At 44.2% G+C, this 19,448-nt stretch overlaps 1 protein-coding gene and 4 pseudogenes across 1 annotated transcript; 3 read left to right on the top strand and 2 right to left on the bottom strand.

Moving 5' to 3' along the window:
• The first annotated feature begins 3,449 nt into the window (after positions 1-3,449).
• On the top strand, positions 3,450-5,781 carry LOC141824201 (sugar transport protein MST6-like; annotated as a pseudogene).
• Positions 5,782-8,669: 2,888 nt separating this feature from the next.
• LOC141825099 (receptor-like protein EIX2) lies at positions 8,670-11,462 on the top strand (annotated as a pseudogene).
• An 862-nt stretch (positions 11,463-12,324) lies between these two features.
• On the top strand, positions 12,325-13,226 carry LOC141822656 (uncharacterized; annotated as a pseudogene).
• A 1,418-nt stretch (positions 13,227-14,644) lies between these two features.
• On the bottom strand, positions 14,645-15,549 carry LOC141825726 (uncharacterized; annotated as a pseudogene).
• Positions 15,550-16,360: 811 nt separating this feature from the next.
• LOC141824636 (receptor-like protein EIX2) lies at positions 16,361-19,201 on the bottom strand. Its single transcript, XM_074711959.1, has one exon. It carries the CDS (start codon positions 19,090-19,092, stop codon positions 16,429-16,431), a length of 2,664 nt encoding a protein of 887 aa, XP_074568060.1. The 5' UTR covers positions 19,093-19,201; the 3' UTR covers positions 16,361-16,428.
• Positions 19,202-19,448: the final 247 nt, after the last annotated feature.

Here is a 19,448-nt window from a genome sequence, read left to right as displayed (position 1 = left end):
AGATGACCCAGATGAATTTTCAACAGAAGCTGGAGCAGGCCCTAGAATGCCATCACCACCTGTATTTGTAGCAGGACTGGTCGGAGCAGCAGTCTGTGAGAACTCAGAAGAAATATTAGGTGGTGGTATTAAGAAAGTTCCATTATTCCCTGAAGATGGAGGTGCAGTTGAGGCTGTAAAAGGAAATAGAGACTCATCAAAAATAACATGTCGAGATATATATATACGCCCTGTCGGAATATGCAGACAACGGTAGCCATGGTGCAAATTACTATAACCAAGAAAAACACATTGTTGAGAACGTGGATTCAGTTTATGTTTAGAATAGGGTCGGAGCCATGGATAACATGCGCAACCAAAGATACGTAAGAAGGTGTAGTTAGGAGTTTGATTGTAGAGTTTTTCCATGGGACTTTTATGCTGAAGCAACGGAGTAGGTAGACGATTAATAAGATAGACTGCAGTTTGAACTGCATCATCCCAAAATTTAAGTGGAACTGATGCATGATTGAGAAGAGCTAATGCAGTTTCTATTATATGACGATGTTTCCGTTCAGCAGAGCCATTTTGTTCGGGAGTGTGAGGACATGAAACTCGATGAAGAATGCCAGAAGAATTTAGATGACGATGAAGGGCTTGATATTCTCCACCCCAATCAGAATGGAGAGAAAGGATCTTACGATTAAAGAAACGCTCCACATGTTTTTGAAACTGACAAAAGATATCAAGCAGGTCAGATTTTCGTTTCATGAGAAAAACCCAAGTAAATCTACTAAAATCATCAATAAAAATCACATAATAGATAAAACCTTGGTTTGACAAAACAGGAGCAGGACCCCAAACATCAGAGTGAATTAATTCTAAAGGAAATTTAGACACATGACAAGAAGAACCAAAAGGTAATTTATGACTCTTTGCTTTCAGACAAGCATCACAAGAATGAGATGAAGAGGATAAATTGGTTGGTAGATCAAACTGACTGATGATGTTCTGAACCAGACGTAAAGATGGATGTCCCAGACGTGCATGCCAAGAGGCTTTATTTGTGCGTTCTCCAATAAGCGCTTTGGTGGAGGTAGGTTGCAAGTGATAAAGACCATCTTTAATTTCTCCTCTGAGCAGGATGGTTTGGGTGATGGGATCCTTCACAAGACAAAAATGAGGATGAAATTCAAAGAACACATTATTATCTAGAGCGAATTGACGAACTGATAGTAGATTTTTAGTAATAGATGGAACATGAAGAGTATTGCGCATGTAAAAGAGACGACCAGATGAGTGAAAAAATGTGTTTCCAAGGTGAGCAATTTGCAAACCTGAACCGTTGCCTATTTGTACCGTGTCAGGACCATGATAGGAGGTGGCCTCTGTAAGAATGTCATAATTTGATGTGACGTGATGAGTCGCGCCAGAATCTGGATGCCACCCTGATCCTGAGGAATCCGCTGTAGGTGTATAAGAATTACTTGTAAGAGAGAATGCCCCAGGATAAGATGGAGTTGATGATGACGCTCGAGTTGAGGATGCAAAACCACCACTAAAATTTGAATCAAATCTCTTATAACATTGATGAGCAAGGTGACCATTCTTGAGACAGATTTGACAACGGCCTCGACCTCGACCTCGTCCTTGACCTCGTCCTTGATCTTGACCTCGGCCTCGACCTCTATTTCGTCGTCCTGGACTTTCTTGATGATGATGAGTGTTGTCAGATTTATAAGCCGATTGTGCCGAAAGAGCAAAAGAATCCGAAACCCTGTGAGATTGCAATTGAAGAAGTATCTCATGTGAAGATAGTAATCCATGTAGGGTATTAAGAGACACTTGATCAATGCGAGTAGTTATGCTGGGAATAAAGCTGTCATATTGAGGCCCCAATCCTGTAAGAACCTGAACCACCAAATCTGAATCTGAAACAGGATGACCAATCGCAGCTAAATTATTGGCAATTGTCTTTATAGATTGCATGTATTCATTGATAGACTTTTCTCCTCGATGAGTTGATTGTAATTGCATGCGCAGTTGAAGAACACGTGCTTGAGAATCTGAGGCAAAAGTTCGAGCAAGAACCTCCCATATTTGCTGAGAGGTAACAAGTCCTACAATCATAGGAAGTATAGATATATCAATTGTCGAAATTAACCATGTCATAATAATTTGATCCTTCTTGCTCCAAATGGCATAATTTGCATCGGCTTCTTGTGGCTTGGGAGAAGAACCATCAACGATGCCAAGTAAGTCATGAACTCGTAATAGAGAAAGAAACTGCATCTTCCAAAGCATATAATTATCATTGGTAAGTTTGATGGGTAAATACGCCATGGCATTTAGAGGCAAAGCAGAAGATTGCATTGAAAAATTTATATCGGCGGTCGATGATGGCGAAGAATTATCTGATTGCAAAATTGCGTAGATAATAAAGAAAATGATGGCACTGAATTTGCACCTTCGGATTTATCCCCTTTTGCTCAAGGAACAAGGGGTGAAGGGGCTTTAACAAACGAGGATTGGGTTCCAAATTCTTGGGTACAGCGCCCAAGCACAAGCAATGAAAGAGCCCAATTTTTTCCACACGTGGAGCAGCCCACTCCTTCTCCTTCTTCTTCTCTTCTCCAACGGCAGAAAGGAAAAAGAAACAGTGGGCTTCCACACGTTGAGCAGAGTACGCGGAGGTGAAGTGGTGGAAAGCTTTCCTCTGCAATAGAAGCGACGTCCTCCCAAGGGAAGCCGAACAGGGCAAGGGAGGGCTCTGTTTTCTCCGCAGACAGGCCAAATCGCGATCAATCCAGCGAGCGACGCTCGCGGGCAGCAGGTGGCGATCGGCAATGGTGTCACGGCGCAGAACGTCTGGACCCGCGGCGATCTGCAGGCGACGTTGCTGCGGCGATCTGCAGGTGGTGCGGCGATCTGCTGCACTGCGTCGGCGATCTGCAGGTGGTGCGGCTATCTGCAGGTGGTGGCGATGGCGGTCCAGTGTTGGCGGCGCGCTCAGGCGCTGGCCGCGCGGAGGATGCTTGCTGAGGTCGCACGGCAGAAGGGGGGACGGCGATTGCGGTGCAGAGCAAGAGAGAAGAGAGCAGGGGAGAGAGAGGCGGCGCAGGGAGAAAAAAAAAAATTAGGGAATTAGGGTATCCCGCTCTGATACCATATTAGAACAAAAGATGGATGCAAAAGAATAAACTTTATTGATTGTGTTGCATCCCTAAACGATGCAATATATAGAGGTTTACATAAACCAGGTCAATTGACCAATTCTAAATTAACGGACAAAATCTAAAAATAATAATTAATAATATTAAAATTACTTAGCTTCTAGTTTCAATGTCTAAATCAACGGCTGCTATTTGCCGTTCCATATCGGTACGCGGATTGGCTCGATAGCCAACGACGCTTCCCACCTTCTCAATTTAAACCCGCTTCCTCCTACCGTCTCGCATCCACCTTGAGCTTCTTCTTCTATTCCTCTGCTATTGGAGTCTTGTGTGATTAGCGGAAGCGATGGCGGGCGGCGCGATAGTCCACTCTGGCGGTGGCAAGGAGTACCCGGGCAACCTTACCGTTTACGTCTTCTTCACTTGCGTCGTCGCCGCCACCGGCGGTCTCATCTTCGGCTACGACCTCGGCATCTCCGGTGAGCATATATTTGATGTTTGTTAATGGTCTCTATGTCTGCTTGAATAGTTTGGATATGATGGTGTTGGGGGGTTGGGTAGGTGGAGTAACTCAGATGAACTCGTTCCTGGAGAAGTTCTTCCCCGACGTGTTCCAGAAAAAGATACGGGACACCAGCAACAACAAGTACTGCACGTTCGACAGCCAGCTGCTGACGACCTTCACGTCGTCGCTGTACCTGGCGGCGCTCATCGCCTCCTTCTTCGCTTCGACGGTGACGAGGGTGTTCGGGCGCAGGTGGTCTATGCTCGGCGGAGGGGTCACTTTCCTCGTCGGCGCCGCGCTCAATGGAGCCGCCCAGAATGTGCTCATGCTCATCCTTGGACGCATCCTCCTCGGAATCGGCGTCGGCTTTGCCAATCAGGTCGGTCTCCATCGTCTCGGGCGAACAAGAAACCTTTACACTTTTGCTCACTTTTCCAACACTTTTGGACACTGTGAAACTGAAAGAACTGGAAACAAGCAAAAAGGCGTGAAACCAAGTGAATCCAAGAGCAACTTTTTCCGTCATCCCTTTTCCCACCGATCAGCGATATTTTTCCCTTTTTTAAAATTATTTTGTGGCTCGATTTCTGTTGGTTTGTTTTATTAGCTTTCGCGCAACTGTTTGATTGATATACAACATTAGCGTACAATTGTGGTTAGTAAAGAGTTGGCATCAATCAACATTGGGAATCTTTTATTTTCTTGGCAGGACAAGACTAGTCATTCATTCCAGTTTTTGTTGTGATATATCCTCTCTTTTTGTTTATTTTGCAGTCTGTTCCAGTTTATCTCTCGGAAATGGCTCCAGCGCGCCTTCGTGGCATGCTCAATATCGGATTCCAACTGATGATCACGTTGGGAATCCTCTGCGCCAACCTCATCAACTACGGCACCGGCAAGATCAAGGGCCGCTGGGGGTGGCGCGTCAGCCTCGCACTCGCCGCCGTCCCCGCCGCCATCGTCACCATCGGCGCACTCTTCTTGCCCGACACGCCCAACTCCCTCATCGAGCGCGGTCACTCCGAGCAGGCCAAGAAGATGCTCCGGCGCATTCGCGGCACCGACGACATCCTCGACGAGTACAACGACCTTGTCGTGGCCAGCGAGGAGTCAAAGCTCGTGAAGCACCCGTGGGTTAACATCACCCAGAGAAAGTACCGTCCGCAGCTCACAATGGCCATCCTCATCCCCTTCTTCCAGCAGGTGACCGGCATCAATGTGATCATGTTCTACGCCCCTGAGCTCTTCAAGGCAATGGGTTTCGACGATGACGCTACTCTCGTGTCGGCCGTCATCATAGGAGCCGTAAACATGGTCGCCACCTTCGTATCCATTTTCACGGTCGACAAGCTCGGCCGAAGAAAGCTTTTCATGGAGGGTGGGCTTCAAATGTTCATAAGTCAGGTACATTAATACATTCATCACCCATTGCATTTCTGTATCCTTAAATATTCTGTATAACTCAGAGAGATCGATACTTAATTTTGATTGCAGTGTGTGATCGGAACTTTAATGGCAATCACACTGGGAACCAGTGGAGAGAGGCACATTCCAAAGATCTACGCCGGTTTTCTGGCTCCTTTGTTTGTATCTACGTGATGGCGGTTTGCTTGGTCTTGGGGTCCACTTGGATGGCTGGTTCCTAGCGAGATATTTCCTCTTGAGATCAGGTCGGCGGGGCAGAGCATCAACGTTTCCGTCAACATGTTCTTCACCTTTGTCATTGCTCAAGCCTTCCTCACCATGCTCTGCCACTTCAAGTTCGGTATCTTCTACTTCTTCTCCGGGTGGGTGGTCATCATGACCGCCTTCATCGCCGTCTTCCTCCCGGAGACCAAAAACGTGCCGATTGAAGAGATGGTGCTTGTCTGGAAAGGCCACTGGTTTTGGAGCAGATTCATTTCTGATGCTGACATTCACTTCGGCACTAATGTCGAGATGGGCAAACCCAGTTCCGGATTTTAACAAGTGTTCCGCTGAGAGCTACTGACTTCTATCGTTATAGCTATAGTTTCCTTGTTTGGGGAGGGATTAAATAGAATTCACCGATGGGTGCTTACTAAAGGGGCTGTAACTGTAAGGCTTTGGCGGTTGTATCTATTCGGATCATGATCTAATGTAAATATATATTTATCCAGTTTTGTCTTTGCAGATAATTCTCAAAAACAACTTTACATAATAATAGATTATTATTTATTAAAAAAACAAAGCAAGTGCATGCATTCTATTTTTTTATTTATAACTAAGCAAAAATATCTATTTTAATTAAATAAAATGGTTGTTATTCAAATGATGAGTTTCGCATGTCCTTAATTAATTCTGAAAGTTAGTTGACGATGTTTTCACATTCCATAGCCGAAAGCTAGCGACTCCATCAGCTCCTGCATCCAATTGTTGATGGTCATGAAAAGTTGGAAAACAAAGGCAAGATACAGGTTGAGAAGATTTAGTCACAAGTCGCATTTAAGGATCTTAATTAATTTGTGTGTTTGGTTTGGATAAGATTGTGGATAGAATCTAGTCGACTGGACGTGAGCTGTAAAGTTTAATCCTTGGTTTGAGAAGTGGCTTAAATTCCAGCACCCTGAGACTTAATGGCCTTCTCTAATTATTGCATGTGAAATCTAGTAAATAACATCACGTTAAAGAAAGTTGTTAAATCTTTCTTCTACTTTCTAGACCGTGCATTCATATATTTTGTGGACTTGGCTTCAAATATGGTTGGGGAAAGGTGAGATTCTATCCAAGAATTTGGATTGTGGATAAGATTTTAATTCCATGAAGAAAAGGGAACGAGTAGATGAAATAATTAAAATAAATTGATTAATTTTTTATTATTAATTATATACGGGGTTTGAATGAGCAAGTTAATGGGCCACAAAGCTTAAACGAAATACAATTGCCGTTCTAAAGCCCGAGCAATCGAACGAACTGTTTAATGTATTTCTTAAAAATGGACAGTTAAATATATATATTAACCAAGATTTTATGTTTCCAGACTATTTATTTACTTTATCTTATTAATATGTGATCATCACTATGTCTGAGTAATGACATTTTCGCATATTTACAACATTACATATCATTGAACCATATTATATCAAAATTAAATACGATTCTATACTTTAAAAAATGTATCCATTGATTTCTTTCTCAATTTTAGATGTACTGTTTTATGACCCTTCTGTAATCAATTCATCAAGTCAACTGCTTTACCATTATACCATACCCTTACTAGACAATGTCAACAAATCTAGTGGACCACAAAAATTACCTTTGTCTTACTAGGTAATTTCCCATGTTGTTGCCACCATGTAGTCGCCCTCCCACGCAATTTGATCGTAACCAAGGGCACACGTTTGCCTTCTGACACCTCTTTAAAATTTAAAATTTCCTCTACAGAGGCTAGTCAATCCGGAAACTTCTTAAGTTGTAGGTTGCCGTGAATCTTAGGAAGTTTAGTTCTTATACCTGTCTCCCAACACCTGCAATCCTCCTCTAGTATTGTTTTGTGTCGCCTACGAGGAACTTCTTCTTCATAAGTGTCCTCCTCTTCTTCTTTTGAGTTGATTTGATGATCATTATTGCATTGGACGAGATTTCCTTTTCACATTTTTCATCATCTTTGTCATATTCTTTGTTAGTTGATTCACAATCAGTTCAATTTGTTCATCAATTATCTCTCGAACTCATTGCTACATATCACATTCATAAATGTTATGAACCTTGTCAACACGTGGCTATCTCTTCGGCGACATGATGACACAAGATCAATTTAGTTCTGATACCAACTTACGTAGTAGAAATTATTGAATCCGTTGATTTACGCATGAATACCGAAAGCAACATTCTAAAACCTCTAATATCAAGGATTAGGGAAAGCAAACTCATCATTCTCAAAGAAGTAGATGACGAAAATATTATTAATCAACAAAACGGTCTCAAAACAACCAAACATGCTTTAAATCTATCCTAAAATAAAATCCTAACTTATGAAAGATAAAACACCCTTGAATCTTAAAAATAAAAAATCACTAATAATAATAATAATATTCATACTCTTCGAAAAGGTATTAAACGATGTCTGATGGATTTGAAATTGAATTGTTATGAGTTCCACCTTATAATAAATATAGATATTCGAAAGAGCTTTGATTTGCATAAACGATGTCTCGTTGTAATATTCGAGTTAAAAATTATGATCTTTGAAAGTTTGCTCGGTTGCTTTTGTATCAATATTTTAGTAATTTTGCATAGTTTTAATTCCAAAACCATTAACATTTAAAACCATAGATCATATTAAGTTAGAAAATTCTTCCACCTCCCTTGTGTTAGCCATATTGCACTTGCCTTATGTGCATTGCTTTGCTCCTCTAATACATGAGTTTGCAGATGTTGAATGGTGAAAATTTGACTTTGATACTAACTATTAGAAAGTTTATTTTCACACCACACTCATTTGTATAATACTTAAAATAATTTATCATCAAAAAGTTATTAAGAAAGGAACTTGTTAAAAACTTACACAATATAAGTAAAAAAAAAGTTGATTTATTTTTTGAGAGAATAGAACTCATAAAAAATATTATTTTTAATAATTATTAGAAATGAAGAAAATCAAAGTATATTCATCTTGCTTGAGGTTATTTAATTTAATAACGTATATATTATATAAAAAATTTTATAAAATATTTAAATATTTTTATAATGCGGGACTAGCGAAAGACAATCTGACAGCTGTATTTTCCATGGTACTGCTTCATTCTTCCATTCCCACGTCCTCTCTCTTTCCGACGACGCGCTAATATAATTAATCAAGCGAAGGAAGCAACACGGCAGGGGCCCACACGACTTGACCAAAACGTTACAAGGGTCTTCGTCCTCAAATTTCCAGTCCTCTCACATCAACTATTTGTCCAATTTCTGAGTTTATATATATATATATATAAATAAAACAGCATCCGTCAAGTATCCTTCCCTGGGAACGTTACCGTCGCCGCCATGAATCCTTCGCTGCTATTGCGGCCTCTCCTCTCGTGGTGCCTTCTGGCCATCCTTTTCACGGCGACGAGCGGGTGCCTTTCCGACGAGCGGGCGGCGCTCCTCGCATTCAGAGCCGGAATGAACTACAGCTTTACTCTCCGTGCACGGCTCTCTTCTTGGGGTCGTCGAGCTCACGGCGATTGCTGCAGTTGGCCAGGAGTCATCTGCCACCCCACCACCGGCCATGTGATCAAGCTGAAACTGAGGAATTCCAGTCCGCCACCGGATTATCCTCCTGCGTACGACGACAGCGCCTCTCCGCAGCAGGTTCGCGAGATCAACTCGTCGTTGCTTGCTTTAACTGAGCTGAAGTACTTGGACCTCAGCTCCCATGATTTCCACGGAGTCCTCTTCCCGCAATTCATAGGCGCTTTTAAGGAACTGAGATACCTCAACCTTTCTTCCTCACACTTCACCGGAGGAATTCCTCCTCGGATAGGGAACCTCTCACGCCTCCGCTATCCTTGATCTCCAATTGGCTTTGGACTCGCATGTTGACACTCTCGATTGGCTCACTCAATTCTCTTCTCTCCAACACCTGGACCTCAGCGGCTTGGACTTGGCCCTCACCAACGTGACGACTACTCTTTCGGGTAGCCTTAAGGTGCTGCGAATGTCAGATTGTGGGATTAATAGCTTCCCGATTTCTTCTAGCGTTGCTTATAACTTCACCCTCTCTTATCATATTTGATCTGTCTGGTAATCCCTGCCTCATCTCTGTTTTGCCAGAGTGGCTCTGGAATCTTAGTAGCCTCGCACACCTTGATCTTAGTTTATGTGCCTTTCGTGGTCGTATTCCTGATGCAATTGGGGATCTGTCCTCTCTCACTGTCCTGGATTTATCATTCAACCGTAACCTCGATGGTTCTATTCCTGGTTCTATGGCACAACTACGGAGATTGGAGGAGTTGAGTCTGGGAGGTAATCAACTGACAGGTAACTTTCCCAGTTGGATTCAGCAATTGACGAGTCTCACTACTCTTGATCTGCATGAGAATTGGCTGCACGGTTTCATACCTGGAAGTTTAGGGATGCTTTGCAATCTCACTGAATTATATCTTAGCGGCAATTCCTTCCAAGGTGCCCTATCGCTGGTCCACTTAGATAATCTAACAAAGTTGGAAGTGCTAGATTTGTCTTTCAACTCCCTTAATATATCAGTCCACGAGGATTGGAATCCTCCGTTTCAACTAAAAATTGCTGGATTCGGAAGTTGTGGTTTGGGACCTTCTTTTCCACCATGGCTACAACATCAAACTCGTATTATTTTTTTAGATTTGTCTGACAATGAGATTGCAGGAGTTCTTCCTGATTGGGTGTGGAATATTTCTCACTTTACTATTGATTATTTGGAGCTCTCCGACAACAATATACAAGGCAAGCTGCCCAAATTTCCAGAGCATACAAATTTGAATATGTTAAGATTGGCTCACAATCTATTAGAAGGTCCATTGCCGGACAAATTACCAGTCGAACTCTCAAGTTTGGTGCTCGACGGCAATTACTTCTCAGGTCGATTGCCAGTATGGCCATATGTTCGCTCGGTCTCACTTTACAACAATAACTTTAGTGGAGCCATATCTTCGTCAGTCTGTCAATGGACGATGCTCTCCTTTCTTGATCTTTCGAGCAACGAGTTTTCAGGTGAAATTCCTCATTGTTTGGGGGAGTCCCTCGATGGCCTAGAGAACCTAAACTTGGACAGCAACCTTCTGTCCGGAGGAATTCCGACCACGATAGGTTTTCTGACATCCCTACGGATACTGCGATTGAGTAATAATGGTCTTTCAGGCGGCATTCCTCCATCATTGCAGAACTGTTCCAAGTTAGTGCTGCTTGATCTCTCCAACAATAAGTTCTCGGGGAGCATACCGACATGGTTGGGAGAAGAATATTATCATCACTAGCATTTCTCGTACTCGGTTCCAACCATTTCTCAGGTTACATCCCTCAGCAACTAGCACATTCCGGAAAACTTCAAATGTTGGATCTCACGCACAACAAGTTATCAGGAACCATACCTCCCAACATTGGGAACTTCAGTGCCATGGCATCAACGTCCCAAGTTCGGAATGAAGAACTCGAGTACATCGAAGTAGACCTGGAAACGAAGGGCCAAAATCTCGGCTATTTGTTCTTTTCTGACCTTATCAGAAGTATTGATCTTTCATGCAACAGCTTAGTCGGAGAGATCCCTGAAGGAGTTGGATATCTTGCAGGGGTAAGGAATTTGAACTTGTCCATGAATCATCTGAACGGAGCATTCCCCAAGAAATTGGAAGCATGGAGTCGCTAGAATCCCTTGATCTATCCAACAATGAACTGTCAGGCAACATACCAGAGACCCTTCCATCATTGCACTTCTTGAGCCATTTAAATCTGTCATACAACAATCTATCAGGAAGGATACCATTTCTTCAGCAACTCCAATCTCTTGACGATCCATCCATTTATGCAGGAAATCCTGGATTATGTGGGCCGCCAATTTCGAAGCTTTGTTCCAATACTATGGTAAACCAGAGTGGTGAGCCACATGAGACGAAGGCACACAAGAAGGATCTGAGTGGTTGTGGATCTGGATCAGCATCATTCTCGGACTTGTAATGGGGTTTTGGACCTTCTGTGGCATCCTCTTCTTCAATAAGAAATGGAGGTACGGATATTTTCATATGGTCGATAGTTTGTATGACAGAGTCTTACTGCGATTCGAGTTATTACTTGCTCATTTGCGCCGTCGAGATTAACTTTCTATGATTCTACAATATATTGTGTGTCAAAGTAATAATTTTCCTGCAATGTTCTATATATGTTGAAGAAATAGTGTGTAATAGTAATAATTAACGTGCAATCTACTGTGCTGTCGCACTGTGTTTGTTTAATTAAATAGTACTTTAAAATAATAGATAATAAAAATTCATTTATTAGATCTATTTCTTCCACCTAAATTAAAAGATCAATAATATTTCTAATCGAACTCCATAAACAAATAAGTTTAACAAAAATTTTAGTAATTAAGATTGAATAAATATAAGAAAATAAATAAACTTAAACAAAATTAAGTTTAGTTTGGTTCTTATTTTTTTGGTAATTCTTTGATTTGGTTCATTCATTGTTTGCATTTCAGATCACTAACTCTTATAAAAATAATTAACGTGCTCAGTGGAATTTTGTTCGATTTTTTGTCAAAATAAAAATATTCTATTAGGAAACGGCCTAATTTTAAATAAAATTTAAAAAAGAACCTCTGTTTCATGCTCCTTAAAGACTTGGCAGTTTGACCGCCTTCCATCCTCGCCCGTCGCCACCGCCACGTTCCTCTCCCGCCCACTTACTACCTTCCCCTAATTTATTATGTTTTTCTATTGTCATCAGCTGTCTCCTTCCATTTCCAACTGTACAAATCATTCTGTTTCAGCATCATCGAACCGTTGACTACGAGAACATTTACCATCGCGTCGGTTGAGGACACTGCTTCCTGTCTCACGAGCGACATATGATAATTAATTAACGAGCCCAATTTTTTAAAAAATCCCTGTGGATATCTCTCTCCTTTTCTGTTTCCTCGCCTTTGTAAGACGATTAATTCATTGACATCGTTGGGCTGCACCACGCCACCACCCAACCATGGTGTTGCGTCTCTTCCCGTGCTGCAGCCGGAGGAAACGCGGCATGTCCTCGTCGGCTGAAGCCAACGATGACGACGCCGAGGAGCCTCAGGGGATGGGCCCCGTGCTGCTGGAGCTGTTCGCGTCGCAGGGCTGTGGGACCTCGCCCGAAGCCGAGGCGGTCGTGTCGCGGCTCGGCCGTGAGGATCTCCGAGAGGCCGGCGAGGATCTGCCCCCCGTGGCGGTGCTGGCTTTCCACGTCGAGTACTGGGACTACCGCGGCTGGCGCGACCCGTTTGGCTCCAGCACTTGGACCGTCCGCCAGAAGGCCTACGTCGACTCGCTCCGCCTCGACACGCTCTACACGCCGCTCGTGGTCGTACAGGGCCGCGCCGAGTGCATCGGCAACGACCTCGACGCCGTCGCCGCCGCCCTCCGCGCCTCCCAAGATTCCCCTCCCCCACTATGCAGGTGGCGTAGTACTTTGATTCCCCTGCTTAATTCTCCTCTGTTTTATAATATATCGTCAAATGATTTGATACTGATTGGGCGATGGCGGCATAGGCGAGCTTCGCAAAGCCGGAGGCGGACCAACTGGAGGTGTCGTTCAAGGGCGCGCTGCGGACGAAGGTGGAGGACGGCGTGGACGTGATGGTGGCGCTCTACGAGAGCGGGTTCGTGACCGACTGCGACGGTGGCGAGAACAAAGGGCGAATGCTGAACAATGACTACGTGGTCAGGCGGCTGGAGAAGCTGGTGTCGGTCAAGGACGTCGCGGCGAAGAAGATTGTCTCCGGCACGGTGGAGTTCGCGCTTTGGGAGGGCTTCAACGCCGCCAAGTGCGGCGTGCTTCTCTTCATTCAGAGTGAGTCGCTCCAGACATTGGGCGTTCAGCAAATCCAAATCCCCGACACAATCTAATTATAAATCATCCTCAAAACAAAATCGTGCTCGGCGTTGCAAACGAAAGCTTTTTATGTGTTCGATATGGAAACTGGCTGCGTCTCGACGTGTCTCTTCTTTGTGGAAAAGAGAAGCGGTAGAGTTAAGTCAACAAGTCAAATAAATGGAAGGTCAAAATTAGATGCAAGTGAAGGTCCAAACGATCTCTCAGTTTTCGAGGGCTCAGCTTATCAGGGACTCAAGACCCTTCAACTTCCTCCTCAATTCCATCATCCGATTCCAAAGGATTAAGATCACTCATCTAGGGTTTATATTCTCAACTTCTAGAGGGTTCATCCCACTCATGAGTGTTAAGCACCTTCTCATTGTCCCCTTGATCCCAAAAGGGGCTCTTTTTCCCCCCTTAGCTCCAATCACCGATCAAAGGGTTCAAACCACTCAATCTGTTCGGTTTGGTTGCCCGTAAGACAAGCGACGATGATACAATATTCTCAAGATAATTATATTGGCATCCTATGGATGGCGGAACGATTATGTAATTGTCAGATTTGATCTCCTAAATACTCTAAATGACTCCCCCAACTCCTTAGAGAAATCGGGTCAACCACTGCTGGGGTTAGGCCAATAATATCATGCTATTGCAGTTGGAACTTGGGTCGTCCAATTATCCAACGGACCAAGCCTCATGCTAATCATCCAACTGACTAGTGAGGTGTCTAACTCACTAGTCAGTTGGGTGATTAGCATGAGGCTTGGTCCGTTGGGGTAATCGGACAACCCAAGTTCCAACTGCAATAGCATGGGTATTATTGGCCCAACCCCTAGCAGTGGTTGATCCAATTTCTTTGAGGAGTTGGGGGAGCCATTTAGAGTATTTAGGAGATCAAATTTAACAATTACATAATCGTTCCGCCATCCATAGGATGCCAATATAATTATCTTGAGAATATTTGTCATCGTCGTTTGTCTTAAGGGCAACCATGCCGAATGGATTGAATGGTTTGAACCCTTTGAAATCGAGTGATCGAGCTGAGGGGAATCAAGGGGCCTGAGCCCTTTGGGAATCAAGGGGCCTGAGCTTTTTTGGAATCGAGAGGCCTTAACCCTCATGAGTGGGATGAACCCTCTAGAAGTTGAGGAAGTATGAACCCTAGATGAGTGATCTTAATCCTTCCCTGGAATCAGATGACTTAATTGAGGAAGTTGAAGGGTCTTGAGTCCCTGATAAGCTGAGCCTCGAAAATTGAGAGATCGTTTGGACCTTCACTTGCATCTAATTTTGACCTTCCATTTATTTGACTTGTTGACTTAACTCTACCGCTTCTCTTTTCCACAAAGAAGAGACACGTCGAGACGCAGCCAGTTTCCATATCGAACACATAAAAAGCTTTCGTTTGCAACGTCGAGCACGATTTTGTTTTGAGGATGATTTATAATTAGATTGTGTCGGGGATTTGGATTTGCTGAACGCCCAATGTCTGGAGCGACTCACTCTGAATGAAGAGAAGCACGCCGCACTTGGCGGCGTTGAAGCCCTCCCAAAGCGCGAACTCCACCGTGCCGGAGACAATCTTCTTCGCCGCGACGTCCTTGACCGACACCAGCTTCTCCAGCCGCCTGACCACGTAGTCATTGTTCAGCATTCGCCCTTTGTTCTCGCCACCGTCGCAGTCGGTCACCAGCCCGCTCTCGTAGAGCGCCACCATCACGTCCACGCCGCTCCCCTCCACCTTCGTCCGCAGCGCGCCCTTGAACGACACCTCCAGTTGGTCCGCCTCCGGCTTTGCGAAGCTCGCCTATGCCGCCATCGCCCAATCAGTATCAAATCATTTGACGATATATTATAAAACAGAGGAGAATTAAGCAGGAGAATCTAAGTACTACGCCACCTGCATAGTGGGGGAGGGGAATCTTGGGGAGGCGCGAAGGGCGGCGGCGACGGCGTCGAGGTCGTTGCCGATGCACTCAGCGCGGCCCTGTACGACCACGAGCGGCGTGTAGAGCGTGTCGAGGCGGAGCGAGTCGACGTAGGCCTTCTGGCGGACGGTCCAAGTGCTGGAGCCAAACGGGTCGCGCCAGCCGCGGTAGTCCCAGTAGTCGACGTGGAAAACCAGCACCGCCACGGGGGCAGATCCTCGCCGGCCTCTCGGAGATCCTCACGGCCGAGCCGCGACACGACCGCCTCGGCTTCAGGCGAGGTCCCACAGCCCTGCGACGCGAACAGCTCCAGCAGCACGGGGCCCATCCCCTGCGGCTCCTCGGCGTCGTCATCGTTGGCTTCAGCCGACGAGGACATGCCGCGTTTCCTCCGGCTGCAGCACGGGAAGAGACGCAACACCATGGTTGGGTGGTGGCGTGGTGCAGCCCAACGATGTCAATGAATTAATCGTCTTACAAAGGCGAGGAAACAGAAAAGGAGAGAGATATGCACAGGGATTTTTTAAAAAATTGGGCTCGTTAATTAATTATCATATGTCGCTCGTGAGACAGGAAGCAGTGTCCTCAACCGACGCGATGGTAAATGTTCTCGTAGTCAACGGTTCGATGATGCTGAAACAGAATGATTTGTACAGTTGGAAATGGAAGGAGACAGCTGATGACAATAGAAAAACATAATAAATTAGGGGAAGGTAGTAAGTGGGCGGGAGAGGAACGTGGCGGTGGCGACGGGCGAGGATGGAAGGCGGTCAAACTGCCAAGTCTTTAAGGAGCATGAAACAGAGGTTCTTTTTTAAATTTTATTTAAAATTAGGCCGTTTCCTAATAGAATATTTTTATTTTGACAAAAAATCGAACAAAATTCCACTGAGCACGTTAATTATTTTTATAAGAGTTAGTGATCTGAAATGCAAACAATGAATGAACCAAATCAAAGAATTACCAAAAAAAATAAGAACCAAACTAAACTTAATTTTGTTTAAGTTTATTTATTTTCTTATATTTATTCAATCTTAATTACTAAAATTTTTGTTAAACTTATTTGTTTATGGAGTTCGATTAGAAATATTATTGATCTTTTAATTTAGGTAAGAAATAGATCTAATAAATGAATTTTTATTATCTATTATTTTAAAGTACTATTTAATTAAACAAACACAGTGCGACAGCACAGTAGATTGCACGTTAATTATTACTATTACACACTATTTCTTCAACATATATAGAACATTGCAGGAAAATTATTACTTTGACACACAATATATTATAGAATCATAGAAAGTTAATCTCGACGGCGCAAATGTGCAAGTAATAACTCGAATCGCAGTAAGACTCTATCATACAAACTATCGACCATATGAAAATATCCGTACCTCCATTTCTTATTGAAGAAGAGGATGCCACAGAAGGTCCAAAATCCCATTACAAGTCCGAGCATGATGCTGATCCAGATCCACAACCACTCAGATCCTTCTTGGTGTGCCTTCGTCTCATGTGGCTCACCACTCTGGTTTACCATAGTATTGGAACAAAGCTTCGAAATTGGCGGCCCACACAATCCAGGATTTCCTGCATAAATGGATGGATCGTCGAGAGATTGGAGTTGCTGAAGAAATGGTATCCTTCCTGATAGATTGTTGTATGACAGATTTAAATGGCTCAAGAAGTGCAATGATGGAAGGGTCTCTGGTATGTTGCCTGACAGTTCATTGTTGGATAGATCAAGGGATTCTAGCGACTCCATGCTTCCAATTTCTTGGGGAATGCTCCCGTTCAGATGATTCATGGACAAGTTCAAATTCCTTACCCCTGCAAGATATCCAACTCCTTCAGGGATCTCTCCGACTAAGCTGTTGCATGAAAGATCAATACTTCTGATAAGGTCAGAAAAGAACAAATAGCCGAGATTTTGGCCCTTCGTTTCCAGGTCTACTTCGATGTACTCGAGTTCTTCATTCCGAACTTGGGACGTTGATGCCATGGCACTGAAGTTCCCAATGTTGGGAGGTATGGTTCCTGATAACTTGTTGTGTGTGAGATCCAACATTTGAAGTTTTCCGGAATGTGCTAGTTGCTGAGGGATGTAACCTGAGAAATGGTTGGAACCGAGTACGAGAAATGCTAGTGATGATAATTCTTCTCCCAACCATGTCGGTATGCTCCCCGAGAACTTATTGTTGGAGAGATCAAGCAGCACTAACTTGGAACAGTTCTGCAATGATGGAGGAATGCCGCCTGAAAGACCATTATTACTCAATCGCAGTATCCGTAGGGATGTCAGAAAACCTATCGTGGTCGGAATTTCTCCGGACAGAAGGTTGCTGTCCAAGTTTAGGTTCTCTAGGCCATCGAGGGACTCCCCCAAACAATGAGGAATTTCACCTGAAAACTCGTTGCTCGAAAGATCAAGAAAGGAGAGCATCGTCCATTGACAGACTGACGAAGATATGGCTCCACTAAAGTTATTGTTGTAAAGTGAGACCGAGCCAACATATGGCCATACTGGCAATCGGCCTGAGAAGTAATTGCCGTCGAGCACCAAACTTGAGAGTTCGACTGGTAATTTGTCCGGCAATGGACCTTCTAATAGATTGTGAGCCAATCTCAACATATTCAAATTTGTATGCTCTGGAAATTTGGGCAGCTTGCCTTGTATATTGTTGTCGGAGAGCTCCAAATAATCAATAGTAAAGTGAGAAATATTCCACACCCAATCAGGAAGAACTCCTGCAATCTCATTGTCAGACAAATCTAAAAAAATAATACGAGTTTGATGTTGTAGCCATGGTGGAAAAGAAGGTCCCAAACCACAACTTCCGAATCCAGCAATTTTTAGTTGAAACGGAGGATTCCAATCCTCGTGGACTGATATATTAAGGGAGTTGAAAGACAAATCTAGCACTTCCAACTTTGTTAGATTATCTAAGTGGACCAGCGATAGGGCACCTTGGAAGGAATTGCCGCTAAGATATAATTCAGTGAGATTGCAAAGCATCCCTAAACTTCCAGGTATGAAACCATGCAGCAAATTCTCATGCAGATCAAGAGTAGTGAGACTCGTCAATTGCTGAATCCAACTGGGAAAGTTACCTGTCAGTTGATTACCTCCCAGACTCAACTCCTCCAATCTCCGTAGTTGTGCCATAGAACCAGGAATAGAACCATCGAGGTTACGGTTGAATGATAAATCCAGGACAGTGAGAGAGGACAGATCCCCAATTGCATCAGGAATACGACCACGAAAGGCACATAAACTAAGATCAAGGTGTGCGAGGCTACTAAGATTCCAGAGCCACTCTGGCAAAACAGAGATGAGGCAGGGATTACCAGACAGATCAAATATGATAAGAGAGGTGAAGTTATAAGCAACGCTAGAAGAAATCGGGAAGCTATTAATCCCACAATCTGACATTCGCAGCACCTTAAGGCTACCCGAAAGAGTAGTCGTCACGTTGGTGAGGGCCAAGTCCAAGCCGCTGAGGTCCAGGTGTTGGAGAGAAGAGAATTGAGTGAGCCAATCGAGAGTGTCAACATGCGAGTCCAAAGCCAATTGGAGATCAAGATAGCGGAGGCGTGAGAGGTTCCCTATCTGAGGTGGAATTCCTCCGGTGAAGTGTGAGGAAGAAAGGTTGAGGTATCTCAGTTCCTTAAAAGCGCCTATGAATTGCGGGAAGAGGACTCCGTGGAAATCATGGGAGCTGAGGTCCAAGTACTTCAGCTCAGTTAAAGCAAGCAACGACGAGTTGATCTCGCGAACCTGCTGCGGAGAGGCGCTGTCGTCGTACGCAGGAGGATAATCCGGTGGCGGACTGGAATTCCTCAGTTTCAGCTTGATCACATGGCCGGAGGTGGGGTGGCAGATGACTCCTGGCCAACTGCAGCAATCGCCGTGAGCTCGACGACCCCAAGAAGAGAGCCGTGCACGGAGAGTAAAGCTGTAGTTCATTCCGGCTCTGAATGCGAGGAGCGCCGCCCGCTCGTCGGAAAGGCACCCGCTCGTCGCCGTGAAAAGGATGGCCAGAAGGCACCACGAGAGGAGAGGCCGCAATAGCAGCGAAGGATTCATGGCGGCGACGGTAACGTTCCCAGGGAAGGATACTTGACGGATGCTGTTTTATTTATATATATATATATATAAACTCAGAAATTGGACAAATAGTTGATGTGAGAGGACTGGAAATTTGAGGACGAAGACCCTTGTAACGTTTTGGTCAAGTCGTGTGGGCCCCTGCCGTGTTGCTTCCTTCGCTTGATTAATTATATTAGCGCGTCGTCGGAAAGAGAGAGGACGTGGGAATGGAA

Source organism: Curcuma longa, chromosome 3, assembly GCF_044706935.1.
Source record: "Curcuma longa cultivar G26 ecotype Majalengka, Jawa Barat chromosome 3, ITB_CL_G26_1.1, whole genome shotgun sequence".
NCBI classification, from domain to species: Eukaryota; Viridiplantae; Streptophyta; class Magnoliopsida; order Zingiberales; family Zingiberaceae; genus Curcuma; species Curcuma longa.
The sequence above is the reverse complement of the archived record's forward strand: the minus strand, read 5'-3'. Positions and strand labels throughout refer to the sequence as shown.